This window comes from Cucumis sativus, chromosome 3 (assembly GCF_000004075.3).
Source record: "Cucumis sativus cultivar 9930 chromosome 3, Cucumber_9930_V3, whole genome shotgun sequence".
Classification (NCBI taxonomy): Eukaryota; Viridiplantae; Streptophyta; class Magnoliopsida; order Cucurbitales; family Cucurbitaceae; genus Cucumis; species Cucumis sativus.
The window spans coordinates 26421542-26436184 of NC_026657.2; the positions used below are offsets into that span (position 1 = coordinate 26421542).

General features: G+C 32.7%; 2 protein-coding genes across 3 annotated transcripts; both read right to left on the reverse strand.

Annotated features, from left to right (window-relative positions):
• Positions 1–2724: 2724 nt before the first annotated feature.
• On the reverse strand, positions 2725–3178 carry LOC101222094. Its single transcript, XM_031881713.1, has 2 exons — positions 2970–3178; positions 2725–2899 (listed from the first exon to the last, which is right to left on the reverse strand). Exons 1-2 carry the CDS (start codon positions 3176–3178, stop codon positions 2725–2727), a joined length of 384 nt encoding a protein of 127 aa, XP_031737573.1.
• Positions 3179–4292: 1114 nt separating this feature from the next.
• Positions 4293–7108, reverse strand: LOC101222332 (ylmG homolog protein 1-2, chloroplastic). 2 transcript variants are annotated; one of them, XM_011653404.2, is made up of 2 exons: positions 6127–7108; positions 4293–4807 (listed from the first exon to the last, which is right to left on the reverse strand). In XM_011653404.2, exon 1 carries the CDS (start codon positions 6872–6874, stop codon positions 6188–6190), a length of 687 nt encoding a protein of 228 aa, XP_011651706.1. In that variant the 5' UTR covers positions 6875–7108; the 3' UTR covers positions 4293–4807; positions 6127–6187. The 2 variants fall into 2 exon arrangements, with proteins under 2 accessions (XP_011651706.1, XP_004144422.1); XM_004144374.3 differs by lacking the exon at positions 4293–4807 and adding an exon at positions 5508–6031 and having other exon boundaries at positions 6127–7063.
• Between the last annotated feature and the right edge of the window lie 7535 nt (positions 7109–14643).

The window sequence follows — 14643 nt, forward strand, 5'->3', positions numbered from 1 at the left end:
AGATGAGCTACACTTGAATTGTAGCTTTCTTTTCGTACAAGATAAGTTTATGCTTCCGCTGAGTTTTTAAGTAAGGATTAAAAGGTTAGGGTCAGCAGGTATAGTTGAGGCAAAATATGATATCGATTGACTTTACGTCGTCTCTCAGATCAAGAGTAGGTGATCCTAGAAATGGTGTGACAATTTAGTATCAGAGCAATTTACTCCATGGGAACTATAAAAGGTTTGTTACTAGGGAATGAAAAGAAATATAAAGATAAGTCTTAAGTAATGAGTCACATGCAGATTGACAACCGACATATGCAAGCAACACATGAGACACAATCTTATATGAGACACAATCTTATCTGAAGCTTTATAAGTAAAATTTATTTCCTAAAATGTTAAGCTCAACTTTTAATATTTGAAATTTATTGCACTCGCATATAACACAAAATTAGCACAAAACAATGGATCTTAGGACAAAATTCTTAAATAAAGGACTGAAAGCCTTGGGAATTTACAAGTTCAAGGGCTCTACTAGTCCTATTGATGCCGATAAATGGATTAATAGACTGAGTGGTTGTTTTTAGGCTACTAGATGTTCCAAGAACCAAAAAGTGAAATTAGTTCAACTAATGTTACAGAAGGAAGCGAAAGAGTAGTGGAAGATGGTCAAGTAGGAATTGACCAATAAAGAAAGATCTAACTGGAAAATGTTTAGAGGAATTTTTAAAGGGGAATTTTCCACCAGACACTATTTTAATCTGAAGAAAAAAGAAGAATTTTGCTAGGGATTGATTCTATTAGGTGAGCTGCATGCTAACCTTGCACACGTGCATTGTCGTGTGCTAGGTGTCACGTGCTTGGTGGCCACGTGCATTGCTCGCCCCTTGCAATACATGTTGCATGTGTTGCTTGCCACATGCATGACATGCCCCTCGAAACTCTAATATCCATTGTGCGCAGCTCCACTTTGGTGCTCGGCCACTTTGGGCTTTAGACGTTAATAACTCAAATGATAAAACTTCATTCTAGAAAGTTGTTTAGAATTGTCTTAAGTGTCATACCTCCAAATTGCAGCTTCAAAATCCAGTTATGTGTTTTGTAGCCTCCAAAAACTCAGTACTGCTTAAAGTTACTCAAGAAACAACCTTTCATAGTTTAGCTCCAACGTTGACCTTTTTTCTCAACTTGTTTTGGTCTGGTAACCTTACCTAACAAACTAATTTTATGAGATTTTGCAACTGAAATTAAGCAAATGACATGAGTGGTTTTGAAACACTCCTCCAAAGTTTCTTATTTATGGAGCTCCTTGCATACCTTGACGATGATACCTCCTACTCACACTTTCCACCTCATGCTTGCATGGCTCATCATTGAGACATCCTTCTTAGTCATCCTACACCTCCTACTTAGCATGAGTTAAATGAGCATGTTATGACACTTATATTTTTACTCCTTCACATGCTTAGTTCAAATAAAAATTGCTTGGCTTGATTTGTTCCCTTTTGTCGCCTATCACCTTCTAGCTATCCCTCATCTCATCTCTTAGTTTAAAGTTATCACGATACTTTTATTATACACTCAAATGAGGACACACCATCTATATCACTTAAACCATGGTTCTTCAGAATTAACGTCAATTACATACTTTTATCTTGGAAATAAATATTAATCTCTTCAATCGATCGAGTTAGAGAGGACAATTATTTTATGGTCCAATTTTATACAAAATCATTGCATAGAGTGCCCCTACTCTTATATGTCCACATATTAATTTAGATTACACTGTTTCTGACATTCATCAGGATAAAATACCCAACCTTATTCATCTACTATATACCATTTAAATTTTACAACAAAATCTTGTATAGGATATGTGCACTCATGCACGTCAACATACATGATTATTTATAGTACATCTTTTGCAACGATTACAACATGGATCGTGGTCAACTTCAACGTAATTAATTGTATGTCAACTACGTGCTATTCAAATCTCACGTAAATAAGCTTCAACTTTGTTTAGTAGGTTGAGTTATGCAACATTGACTAACTTTTGAATCTCAACACTTCCTGAGGTTTTTATAATTTATTCTTTCCATTTCTGAGCCTTAGTTATATCATTTAACTTGCTTCTAAGTTCAAATATTATTATAGTATACCATGTGTATTATTGTAACGAGGTATAATCCCTTTGTTAATATCAATCTATTTCTTAATAGATCATTTCTCCCAACATTTGACAATTGACATATAAGACAAACCTTATTTCTTAATAGATCATACTCCTTAAAGAAGCGTCTCGTCGATTATTATGTTCGTTTACCGTGCACAACTTCCAAATTATGAGAAACATTCTGATTTTGAAAAATTGTTCATGATATAGAGATATAATATATGTTTATAAAAATATAAGTGAACAGTAAAAAGAGCTAAAAAAGCTTAATAAATAAATTGGGACAAAGTTTTGTGTAAAGATAGATAAACTTGGATAATGGTTAATGGTGTAATTAAACCCTATTTATTTAGGACCAAAGGAAAAAAAAAACACTAAAATATATGGAGAGAGAATGATGTATGGGTTAAAATGGGAGCCCAAGGTGGCAGAGTTCCATATTCCCATCCTTAAACATCTAAATCTTGTAGAGCATATAATTCATCATTCACCAAAAACAAACAAATAACAAGAAGACATTACAAGAATTATAGAAGAAAGAGGAAGGGATGGAATTGGTATTCCTAGAGTTCGGAATGGGGTGGTGGTTTTTGAAGCGTTTGGGCGGCAGCTTTAGCGGAATCCTCCACCATTTCTTTCGTCTTTTCGAAGCTCTTTGTAACAGCTTCCTTCACATTAACATTCCCATTCTTCACACTCACTCCAGAATCATCTTCTACAGCCTTTCCTGGTCGGAAACTAAAACCCAAACCCCTTTATTAGTAACTAATTAATGAGTTCAGGAACCAAATTAATGGAGATTACTTACTCTATTTTTGGAGGAAACAGATAGGTGTAGGCTTTATTCACCACCTTTCGAACTTCTTCCCAATAGGAGTTTGGAGGATTTGGTGTTGATGTTTCTGAATATATGTTATTTGCTGCTTCTTCATTAGCCTTCACAATACCAACAAGAACAAGCAGCAGTAACAGCAGCATCCTTAATACTAATTTCACCTTCTTCTTCTCCATTTCCATTGTTGTCCGTTGATTTTTCTAATTATGTTTATGGGTAAAAAAGGAAGGCCAAGATGGGGGGGGGTTTTAGCTTCTGGTGGGAGGGGAAGTTCCTCGAAGATTGCAAGGTGGACACTTAAATATTCTACTTTTCTTACACCTCACCATATGCTTTGGGTTTTGGAGCACCTGTCCCCTTTCTATTTGTTTTTTCATTGTCTTCTTGATCATCTTCAACAACACCACTCTTCTTGCTCTCTAAGAAACAACACACAAACACAAATTGTTTTACATTCGGCTTGTTCAAAAAGACATTTTTTTAAGATTATAATTTCATTTCAACATTTGACCAAGGAAAACTTTTATAATTAAAAAAACTCTTTTGTTCAATTACATATTTTTGTATGATTTGCAATATGCAGAAAAAAAAAAAAAAGCTTTATGAATGTTAAATTAACGAATATTAAACAACATATACTACTGATTTCGTTAAATGTTTGAAAGTTGGTTATAAACATTGTTAGAGGTTGTTGGTCACTGCTAGTGACTCCTAAGACTAGAGATCAGTGAACAGCAATTGAAGCCAATCAAATCAAGTAGTAGAAATAGTAACCACCAACAACCAACAATGAACTCTATGATTCAAGCTTGAGAACTAGGCAACTTGTCACCAGCAATTGTCACCAATGGGTGGTCATTAACAATAGTCACTAGTCTCAGTGGAGAAAATCATTATACCAAATCCAACTCTAAAAACCCTTCTCTACATATGGATCTAAGAAGTTTGTGAGCCCACGCTTAAATAATACGAATTTCGTGCTTGATTGACTCCTTTTACTATAAATTTACTACTTGTTGCCCCCAAACACTCCCTAACTAATAAAAAAAAATCAAGTCCAAACAAAATTCCATTCTAATTAATAGACAGTGGGAAGTAAGTCGAATTCAAGGCATTGTTAGAAATCAGGATTCCGAATAAGAAAGTGTGTGTTGTGTCTATGTGGTGGTCTGTCACATCTTACTTGCTTCCGATGCACCAAACAAACCAGTACAAGCAAAATCCAAGACAATCATCAAGCACTTCCTTTCCCAATTGAAAATTTACGTCAAATCCAAGCCGTGAAGAAATGGAAGAAAAGAAAAGGAATTTTCAATTTCCATATCAATCAAGCTCAACTCCAAGATACTGTCCGTTCTCCAACTACATTGTTATTTTGGGTTATTTCCCCCATCCATCTACACCACAAGGTAAAGATTCACGTGGAAGCAAAACTAGAGCCGGTAGGTTTCATTTTTTATCCTGTCTATTTCACAAATCTTCCACCTGTCCACAGCAAGTGAAAAGATATTTCTAATACAAAGACAGTTTATCACATCTCAAATGCAACTTCAATTCCTGAAGATGAAGAGCATAGGTATAAATATATAATATCTATACAACATTTTCAACCAACAGCTCATTAAAAAATCCTAATATTTCTCCATGCCAATAGGGGTACAACCAGAATCCACCTGTTATACAATAATATTCAAATGCAAGATACGTTCGAAGGTGGAATAATAGTTGAACTGGCATCCACATAAACAAGATTTGCGACTGCACTTTTAGTTTTAACCTTCTCACCATCTAAAAATGATCCCATAATCTATCTGCATAGGCATACAAAGACTAGTCCATTCAGAGAAATCATAAAATTAGGTAATTCAATCGCGCCATATCCCATGTCTATATGTTTTTCTGGAAGAAACCAGTCAACCCTTTTCTCGGGAGAAAAATGGGATGACTTTGAATGTCATATATGCTTCGGATCAAATTAAAAACTCTATCAACTATAACTGATCAATTCACACACCTATTCTGATGCATCTGATCTGCATGGGTACTGGTTGGTAAACCCAATTTGAGTCCTATGTGACAGAGTTGAAGACGGGAAGTAATATTCGTCTCCAGTTGGGATCAATAATTTCATTCATGAAAATAAAACAGAATCGTTGATAGAAAATAAACAAAAAGAAAATTACATAGATTCCCTTTGGTATTTCTTTTGCTTTTGTATTTAAAAATTAAGTCTATAACACTACTTACACTTCCATCTAACTTTTACCAATGGTTTAAAAAAAAAGCAAAATTTTGAAAACTAAAAAAAAAAGTTTTAAAAGCTTGCTTGTATACAACAATAGCGCATAAGAATGATGCAAATCATTCCACAACAATAGCGCATAAGAATGATGCAAATCATTCCACAACAATAGCGCATAAGAATGATGCAAATCATTGTATGGAATGGGCAAGGTATAACTTATTTTTTAAAAACAAAAAACAAAATGGTTACTAAAATAGATTTAGTAATTTTGTTAGTTGTTGTGCCAGTCCCTTCACCTAGAGATATAATTCAATTTGAGAATTTGTGTGCTTTAGCTTCTAATACAAGGGTGTAAGAACTTATTCTGGTTGACTTTCTAATTACTTGAAAACTTCAACAATATTCCAAATAAGCTACCTTCATTGAAGGGTTTGCTTAAATGACTTTCTAAGTACTAGAAAATCCACTTTCCAACAGACTCTAACTTCACTACGACCCTTGTATAGGCCAAGATATGATTGATATAACATCAACTTAGTAAACATAGAGTAACCAGGCCAACTTTTAAATCATTCCACAAGCTGTAAACAAAAGGTCGGGTAGGAAAACTGCTGAAAAGTACTACATCAGATGAAAATTTATAGCTAACAAACAAACATAAATATATCAGCCTTTTCCAGGTATGAAATGGCATAAACGATCACCTCATCGAACAGATGCTTCCATTAAAAGCGGTCAAAATTCAAATTTTAACTAAAATTTACAATCATGTCTCGCAAATTCAAAGCCCCTGAAGAAAGGATAAAAAACCCAAATTATGGTATTAAAATACGAAGTATCCAAAAATCTAAACTCAAATCCAACTTTCCATGAATTGAATTATACCTTACTCGTCGTAAATTCCGCCACTAACCAACCAGCCAACCAAATCCACTCATAGCCTCCTTCAATAAACACGAGTGCTGCTGCCCATAATTGCCCCTAGTGCGCCCAGAACCGCAAAAGCCAAAAGTGGGCTAACATCAAGCGTATCGAAGATTGGAGGAATGATATTCCGGAAGAGGTTCAAGTACGGATCACAGAGATCACGAATTGCAGAGAGTGGCTGCCGCTCCCAAGGAACGTTGGGGAACCAACTCAGTAAAACCCTAACCATCAAAACCCCACTGTATATATCCAGCCACTTAGCCAAACCTACAGCCACTACCGTCAAAGGCGTGTTGAGAGCAGTACGATTCCGTACAGCAGCAAAGAACAAAGAGCCGGCCGGCTGTAAGGCACCGAGCCCAGAACAGGGATTATTTATGAGACACTGGGGAATCAAAATCGGCCAAACATTCTGAACCAGTTGAACAATTACGGTAGAAAATGCTAGGGAAACAGAAAGAATGGTAGCAAGTATCCGGGTTGGACCGGTAAGGAGCGATGAAATCGGGATTTCTTGTGATTGATGGGAAAGTTTTGGTGAATAAGAAGAAGGGGATGAGGAAGCTAAAACCCTAAGACCGAGATTTGGAGATTTGACGGTGGACAAAGGGAGGAGGAGCGGATAAGTTGGTGGGCGGCGTAGGTTTGGGGGGAGGAGGGGGCGGCGAAGGGGAAGAGATTGAGAAGCGATTAGCGAAGAAGCCATAGTTGGCTGTTGTGTTCGTTTATCGGGAAAATTGTGGCCGCTGAAGGAGGAAAGTGAGGGAAAGATAAAGGGAAATCGCCAAAAATAAGATAATTTCAAGTCGTCTTAAGTTTGGATCATTCTTCAAAAAAAAAAAAAAAACAGAAAATAAAAATTGGACAAATAATTTGTGAAACGTTAAAATTGTCCTCCTTAACCCCCTGCTTCTCAATCTTCCCTTCCGACTTCGATGAACAGGCCGATTATGACCAGCGGCCACAAGCATCCACCACTTTGATAGATTAGGAACACAAGAGTAGCTTTTTTTTTACTTCCATCAAGTGTGAACACAACTCACACGCCTTGCCTCGCAAATTTTAAGAAATAGCACCTTTTTTATTTTATATTTCAAAAGTAGCACAATTTTAGAAAACTCGTTATTTTGCTTTTCTCTATCAATCTTGGGGACAATCTAGGTCGCGATCGTCTCTGAGATTCTTTCCAAAATTTTAAAAATATTTAAAGGGTTTTTCTTAATAACCTTAGTTGAGTAAGCTTTATCTCAAACTTCTTTTGTAAATTTTTCTAAGTTTACCTAAGTATTCACTTTTTCGCAATGAAAACCTTGCCCGACTCAAAATTTGAGGGTGTGCAAGGTCTGAGCTAAAACGTTAAAAAAAAAAATCAAGGAACCTTTTCTTTTCAAACATTTTCCTTAAAAAAATAAATAAAAAGTATTTTAGAAAAAGTATTTTTCTCTAAATTTAATTAAAATAACAACTCCAATATTCCGCCTCTCACAAAAGTAAATAAGAAGCAAAGCTACATTAAAAAGTTAAATAAATAAATGGTAATAAGAGTTATAGTTGAGGTGAGGAATGAACTTATAGAGTGTCACACTCTGATCTGCAAAACAACCAGAACGTAGGAAGTACTGCAGATAGGATGCGATTTAGCTTAAAACTGGTCTTGTTGCGTAGCTCAAACTTAACTTCTTTAAACTACTAAGTGATAAAGATAAACATAATGTAACAAAAGTCAACTTAAGCTTTTATTTAATAACATGCCTTTAGTACATGCACATACAATTACAACACCATGACAAAAATAAATGACATTAATCAAAACTTTTAAATGCTTAGTAGCTTTCTCAACTTGTTGCAAGTCCCTTCAATCTTCTTCTCTACTTGGTCTGAACATCTGATCTTGAAAGATGAAAATTTAAAATGTAAGTCTAAAAGACTTAGTGAGATTTTATGAAAACCTTTTCACAATACTCTTTGATATATTCTTTTTGACAAATCATAAATTTCAGCACAAATCAGTTTATCGATAAACACACTATTTCGTAAAACATATAGAAACGCATGAAATCATTTTTACAATCATTCTCCAGGTTACAATCATTCATATACATAGTGCTTCCATACATAATGCATCGCCAGAAGCACTATGTATATATAATAGAATAGAATAGATAATATATTGTGTATACACCACACTGTATTTTAACTTATACCACATAGTTTTAGTAGTGTGATAAGGTAAAATAGAAACTTAACCTTCTCGTTCGACCTTGGACTTATCAGGAAACCTATCTTCGCTTGCACTTGGACGAATGAGAGAAAAATTTGTACGTTAATGATTACATTTTTCGAACTAACAACTAATGGATATGATTGTACTTTTTAACGCATACTTTTATCTAATCGCCATATAGCCACTTCATTAGAGCTCTTCGCCACATCTATTGTAATCTTGCATGAGCATACACAATCAAAAGACTAACTCACATGTCACATAATTACCCAAGCAATAAACATTTCAAAGACATCTTGCAACTTCAAAACTACAAATGCTTAATGTTAATTCAACTCTGTTATGTTGCAATTGATTTATATGTAATTTTGGGTAGTTTTACACATGTTTTAGGGAGCACTTTAGGTATTATTTTTATCTCACAAACATCTTGCAACTTTGAAACTACAAATTTTCAATCCAATTCAATTTCATACTTCTTTTAACTGATTTAGAGGTATTATAGGGTTGTTTTACACGTCTTACAAAGTTTTAGCTAGTATTGTTTTTATCTCACAAATATCTCGCTGACATGTCATAACTTCAAAACTTTGAATGCTCAATTCCATAGAATGTCAAATTTTCTCGGTCACTCATCCCATACACTAACTTAAGGCATTAAAATTCAAACATGTGTCACCCTTAAAACACACAAAACTTTTTAATTCTTGCGAAAACCGATTTAAAGTTAGACATTTCAAGTTGCCATATGCAATCTATTACCACTTGAAAAGCTCCCTAGACATGTAAGTAAGCACTCTGAATCACATAAAACAAGTATATAATTGATATGAGATTTGACAAGTTTGTAAATTGAGAGATGATTGCGAGATAAAAAGACAGTAGCTAAAAACTTCTAAAACATGTGTAGAAGCACCCTAAATGACATAAAATTAAATAAGTATATAATTCATATGGGAGTGAACATTTAAAGTTCAGAGGTTGCAAGATCTTTGCGAGATGCAAAAATATTAGTTAAAAACTTCCTAAAATATGTGTAGAGAAGCTTCCTAAATCACATAAAATAAGTATATAATTGATTTGGAATTGGATATTTTGAAGTTTGAAAGTTGCGAGATGTTTGCAAGATGAAAAAATGTAACAAAAAAATGCTAAAACATATGTCAAACAATTATAAATTTGATTTCAAGTAGAGTTATACATTTAAATGTTTCACCAAAAGAAGGAAAAAAAATCTAACTCAACCCAACATCAACATAAGACTAAGAGGACCAAATTATCTATAACATTAATAAAAAAAAAAGGTTTTCACAAAGAAAACAAAGCGCGAAAATATTTACACCGTATAGAACAATTTTGAAAAAGAAAAAAGCCCACAACGTGAAATAACAAAAATACATTAATCGATCACACACACGTGAAAGAATGATTTTGTACCCAATGTAAATGATCTTATACCCCTGTACCAAATCTAAACGATCATGTACCTAGTTTAACGATCTTGTATGTGCATGCCTAGTCTAAAGATCTTGCACCCAGTCTAATCGATCTTGTACCAAATCTAAACGATCTTGTATGCTTGTACCCCAGTCTAAACGATCTTGTAACCTTGTACCCAGCCTAAATGATCTTGTCCTCTTGTAAGTTGTACCCAATCTAAACGATCTTGTACCAAATCTAAATGATCTTGAACTTAGTCTAAACGATCGTGTACTAAAGCTAAACAATCTATTAGTGATAGTGGTTTATCCTTGTCTATTTAGGATAGACAACTGATTGTTTAGATATTTTGTACACGATCGTTTAGATTTTTACCATTATCGTTTAGATCTTGTATCAAGAATAAAAAAAGAAGGAAGAAATTCTAGAAGAAGAAATGAAGAAATTGCAAACAAGAAGTCGAAATATGAAGAAGGAGGAGTAATAGTATAAAGAAATTAAAAATATGAAGAAGAGAATAATAAACCAAAAAGAAGAAGAAGAAAAAGAACTGAAAAATTGGTGTCATGGACTTTTCTTAAATTATTATACAAGTCGTAAATATATAGCACTTTTGTTATATTTATGTAAATTTACCCAAAAAAAATCATAAACACTTACCATAGTAGCAAGAGAGCTTGTCCAAGAGTGGCGAAACACTATAAAGAATGATGATAGTTTGGGGGAAGAGAGGTGAGAAAAAAGTCGGGGAAAAGTTAAAGAATTAATATGAGGAAAAACGTAGGGGAAGAAAAAATATTAACGTTCGAGATGAATTAAGGATATCGTTGTACACCTTATAGAACAATCCTCGTTCAAGTAAGGTTGTGCTTAGGAACACACGGATGTAAAAATTTACACTACAAGTTAAAAAAAAAACCTCCAAAAGAAAAGGTAATTCAAAGATAAAGTGGTATTAACGGCAGTTGAGAAAATTCAAAGTGAAATAATTATTATAAATTTCAAAACTCCGTAAACATTTACCAAATATATAACACATAACTTTAGATTCTATTTTTTTATACATATAATTTATAAATATTTTGATTCATTTTGTTATATTTGAAAATGTTTCTTATTAAAATGTAATAAGATCTCTAAAAATTATGGAATATTTTCAAATAAAATGAACCAAAGTATTTATAAAATATAGCAAAATTTTAGATTTTATGAATAATAGATACCGGTAAACTTCATTAGTGTTTATCACTGCACCATCAGTAATAAACATTGATCGACTTCTATCAGTGTCCATCAATACACTTATAGATATCTATCGATATTAAAATGACCACCATTCTGACCGGTAGGAGGTTTAATTCCAACTGTGGTTGAACTAAAAATAAGAAATCTATATTAACATATTTGCATCATCTTATTGTTACATTTTATTACGTCTTTTCAAAACTTTGAAAACTAAAAATTTTAGTTCTCAAGAGTTTATTTTAGTTTTTGAAATCTAGTGAAAAAAATTAAAAATAGAAAACGGTGAGAAAAGAAGGGTAGTTTTTAAAAACAAAAGAATCAAATGATTGGTGGAATCTTAACAATCCCCTATCAAATTTTACTCACCTCATAGTTGTTTGGATCTTGAAATCTGTGGGATTTCCATTTAGCTTTCAAGTCTATTAATTTGCAATGTTTCATAATTTAGAAGACATAAACAACCTTTGAGAAAAGAAATAAAATAGAACACAATAGGCAGTGGGTTGAAGAGAAATCCAAAGCATTGTTTAAAGCATAAATGGCAATAGGGGTATAGTACACATATATCCGTTGGTGATGTGATAGAAAATGAAAATAGAGTATTGGCCATCGACTCCATTTGGAGCATTCATGTTGAGAAAGACGAAAATATCTTTTTTTTTTCTTTCTTTAAAGAAAATGGTAGGCAATAACAATTTATTGGATCTTACTATATAATACATTTTCTTATAGAACCTATTGTATACCAAATGAGTTTTTCTTTTTCATTTTGGTATAAGTGGGTTCACCTTAAACATTATTTTTAATACAAATTTATGAACCTATTATATACTAAATTGGAAGCCTATGTCCTCTTGGATATGTAAGACTCAATTTCTGTACAACCATATTAAAATTCAATTGGGTATCGAGTACATTAGTTAGCATTAAAAAGATTAGATTAGGTTAACCTAGCTACGGTACAACTTTGTAAGTTTATGAACCTTTTACCTACAAAATCAAAAGTTTAGAGATTTATTATACGTTTTTTAAGTTTTAAAAAATGATTTCGAACTAAGTTTAAATTTACTCACATCTATGTAAATGTAATGAATGAATGGTAATATCAAGAGTAATCAGCTCTAGTTAATTATGATTGTTACAGTTTACCAATATTTTGTAATCATATTGAATGATGAGCCTCGCAACAAAACTATAATTCAAGCTTGTAATTTGATTGTGGGAGGAGGGAGTGATCAATTCAATCATACCATTAATCATTAATTATGTGAGACGCGTTTGAGAATTTTCAAGATTTTACCATCACACATCATCGATTACCATTCAAACAATTTTGGTTGTGTCTAGCTAAAATCTATAACGATAGTTGTAAATGAATGACCATAAACCAATATGATATTGAGTATTGATATTAAAAATTGTCTCCTTTTTATGATTCCGCCAACCCAGGAGGGTTGATATCAATATGTGATGTTTTTATTATTTTAGATGGAAGTATTATTTGGAGTTGATTGGCATGAGTTGTTGTATTGTCTTGTTAGTTCATAGCTAAATTGCATGAAGCATATACAGTGGACATGAAGTACTTATAAAATAATTTCATTTATAAAAAAGAAATTACATCATAATTATTTTTTATTCGTGGGGTTGGGGAGTAAAGGAAAACCACTCGAGTATATATCCATTTGGTGTTTCTCTCTCGTTTCCCTACCATTTGGTGTCACTTGGTCCTTTATGAACACAACATTTCTTTGTCTCTACTTTTTCCTTCTCCCTATCATTCTGTGATAATGGAGAGCAGTTGACAGAATTGAGAGATTGTTATGCAAAAAATGGTTGATTGATCAGAGTTGGTGATTACTTCAAAGGGTTTGCACTCTGGTGGTGGTTAGCAAGGGAGACGGTGAAGAAGGATCAAACTAAAGTAGAGTTGAGGGGGCCTCCACCCCCCTAAAATTGATGGATGATGAATTATTCTCCCTTTTGATGAAGAACTTTCTGTGTCTTCCAAATTTAGATAGGAGTCAACCACATTTCTTTTGTTTGAAATTGGTTTATGTGTTCGATCAATAGCGATAACCCAACCATGAATTTTATATTAACGACAAAGTGGACAATTTAGGGGAGATAAATAACCCAACATTTAACTATTGGCAGGAAAAAAAAGGAAGCTTTAGGTTAAAAGTTTATAAACTAAACCATTAATTCAACATACAACATTAAATGATCACATATATTCTTTTAAATAAGTGAAAAAAAAAATAAAACCAAACTATGCGCATCAATAAACGGTCATTATCCATTTCCTACGAAACATCTTCTTTAAGATTACTAAATTCGATAGAGAGTCTAAATTGATTCACTCATAAGCTATTTTAAAAATATAATTGAGCTATTACATTTTCTTTCCATCCAATAAAATTATCATATATAAGAAAGAAATATGAGCATTTTCAAATATAATAAAATGAACCAAAATATTTACGAAAAAAAATACGTGTGTTTTATGAAATCTAAATTTATTTTAGATCGTATAAATATTTTAAAAGTAGTTAAAAAAAAAAAAAGGGAAAGGCTATTACTAAGAAAAAATGATTTAATAGAGTAGAGGAGTGGATGTGGGATTAGGATGAGTGGGTTGGAAGATTGAGCAATAATGTGGAAAGTGAGATTGAAGAGTGGGGGAGGAAGCAACGTTCTTAAACGCTGAAGCTTTGCTTTGGGTTATTTCTTTTAATTACTTAGTTTGCACTTTAATGAAAATGGATAAATATAGAGGGGTTTGTGTGGTTTAAGAGTATTGATTATCTTACCTGGCTGTTATATAGTTTATCACACCCCATTCCTTACAGCTATAGATACCGTGTAAAGTTCATTACTGTTTGTCTTTGTCTACATGTGATGATTTTGACACTCCTTCCTGCATTCTCTTCTCTCTTATAATAAATATCTAATTTCTTAAGTAAATACAAATAACTAATAATAACAACAATACCATTTCATGACTTTCGTTTTATTTTCTTCCTATAATTATTGTGATTCCATGGCGGTTTGGTCATTTTTCAACTTCTCCACCAACAAAATCCCCACCTTTGGGTGAAAATTAAGACAAATATGGAAAAGGGAAACCTTTTCTTTCGAACCACTCTTGGGATTAAAATCAAATTACACATTCTTTTTCTTTCTCTCTCTCTCTCTCTCTCTTTTTAAGCATACATTTATATCTTACAACTATTAAAATTTAGCAATTCAAGGGTACGTCCAACATTTTAATTTTTATTCATGATACCGTAAATAAAATTTTTACTACCGTTTTTATTATTTATAATATTTTTCAAAAGAATTTACACTAATAATTATATTATATATGAAAATTATTTTAAGTGATACAACTATTGAAAATATTTACAAGATGTAATAGTCTAGTGATAAAAACTATACTTATAGACTTTTATAAGTATATATTAGTAATTATCAATGAATAATATGTCTATTAATACCTATCAATAATAATTTATAACATTTATATATGTTTTCGTTCATTTATAAAAATAACCTTTAACTTG

Bases quoted from the DNA above. Each gene is read 5' to 3' on its own strand.
- LOC101222094 (XM_031881713.1), bottom strand. From the start codon at position 3,178: ATGGAAATGGAGAAGAAGAAGGTGAAATTAGTATTAAGGATGCTGCTG. The intron at 2,900-2,969 runs GTAAGTAATCTC...TTTGGGTTTTAG, and splicing joins CTGTTTCCTCCAAAAATAGA to TTTCCGACCAGGAAAGGCTG.
- LOC101222332 (XM_011653404.2), bottom strand. From the start codon at position 6,874: ATGGCTTCTTCGCTAATCGCTTCTCAATCTCTTCCCCTTCGCCGCCCC.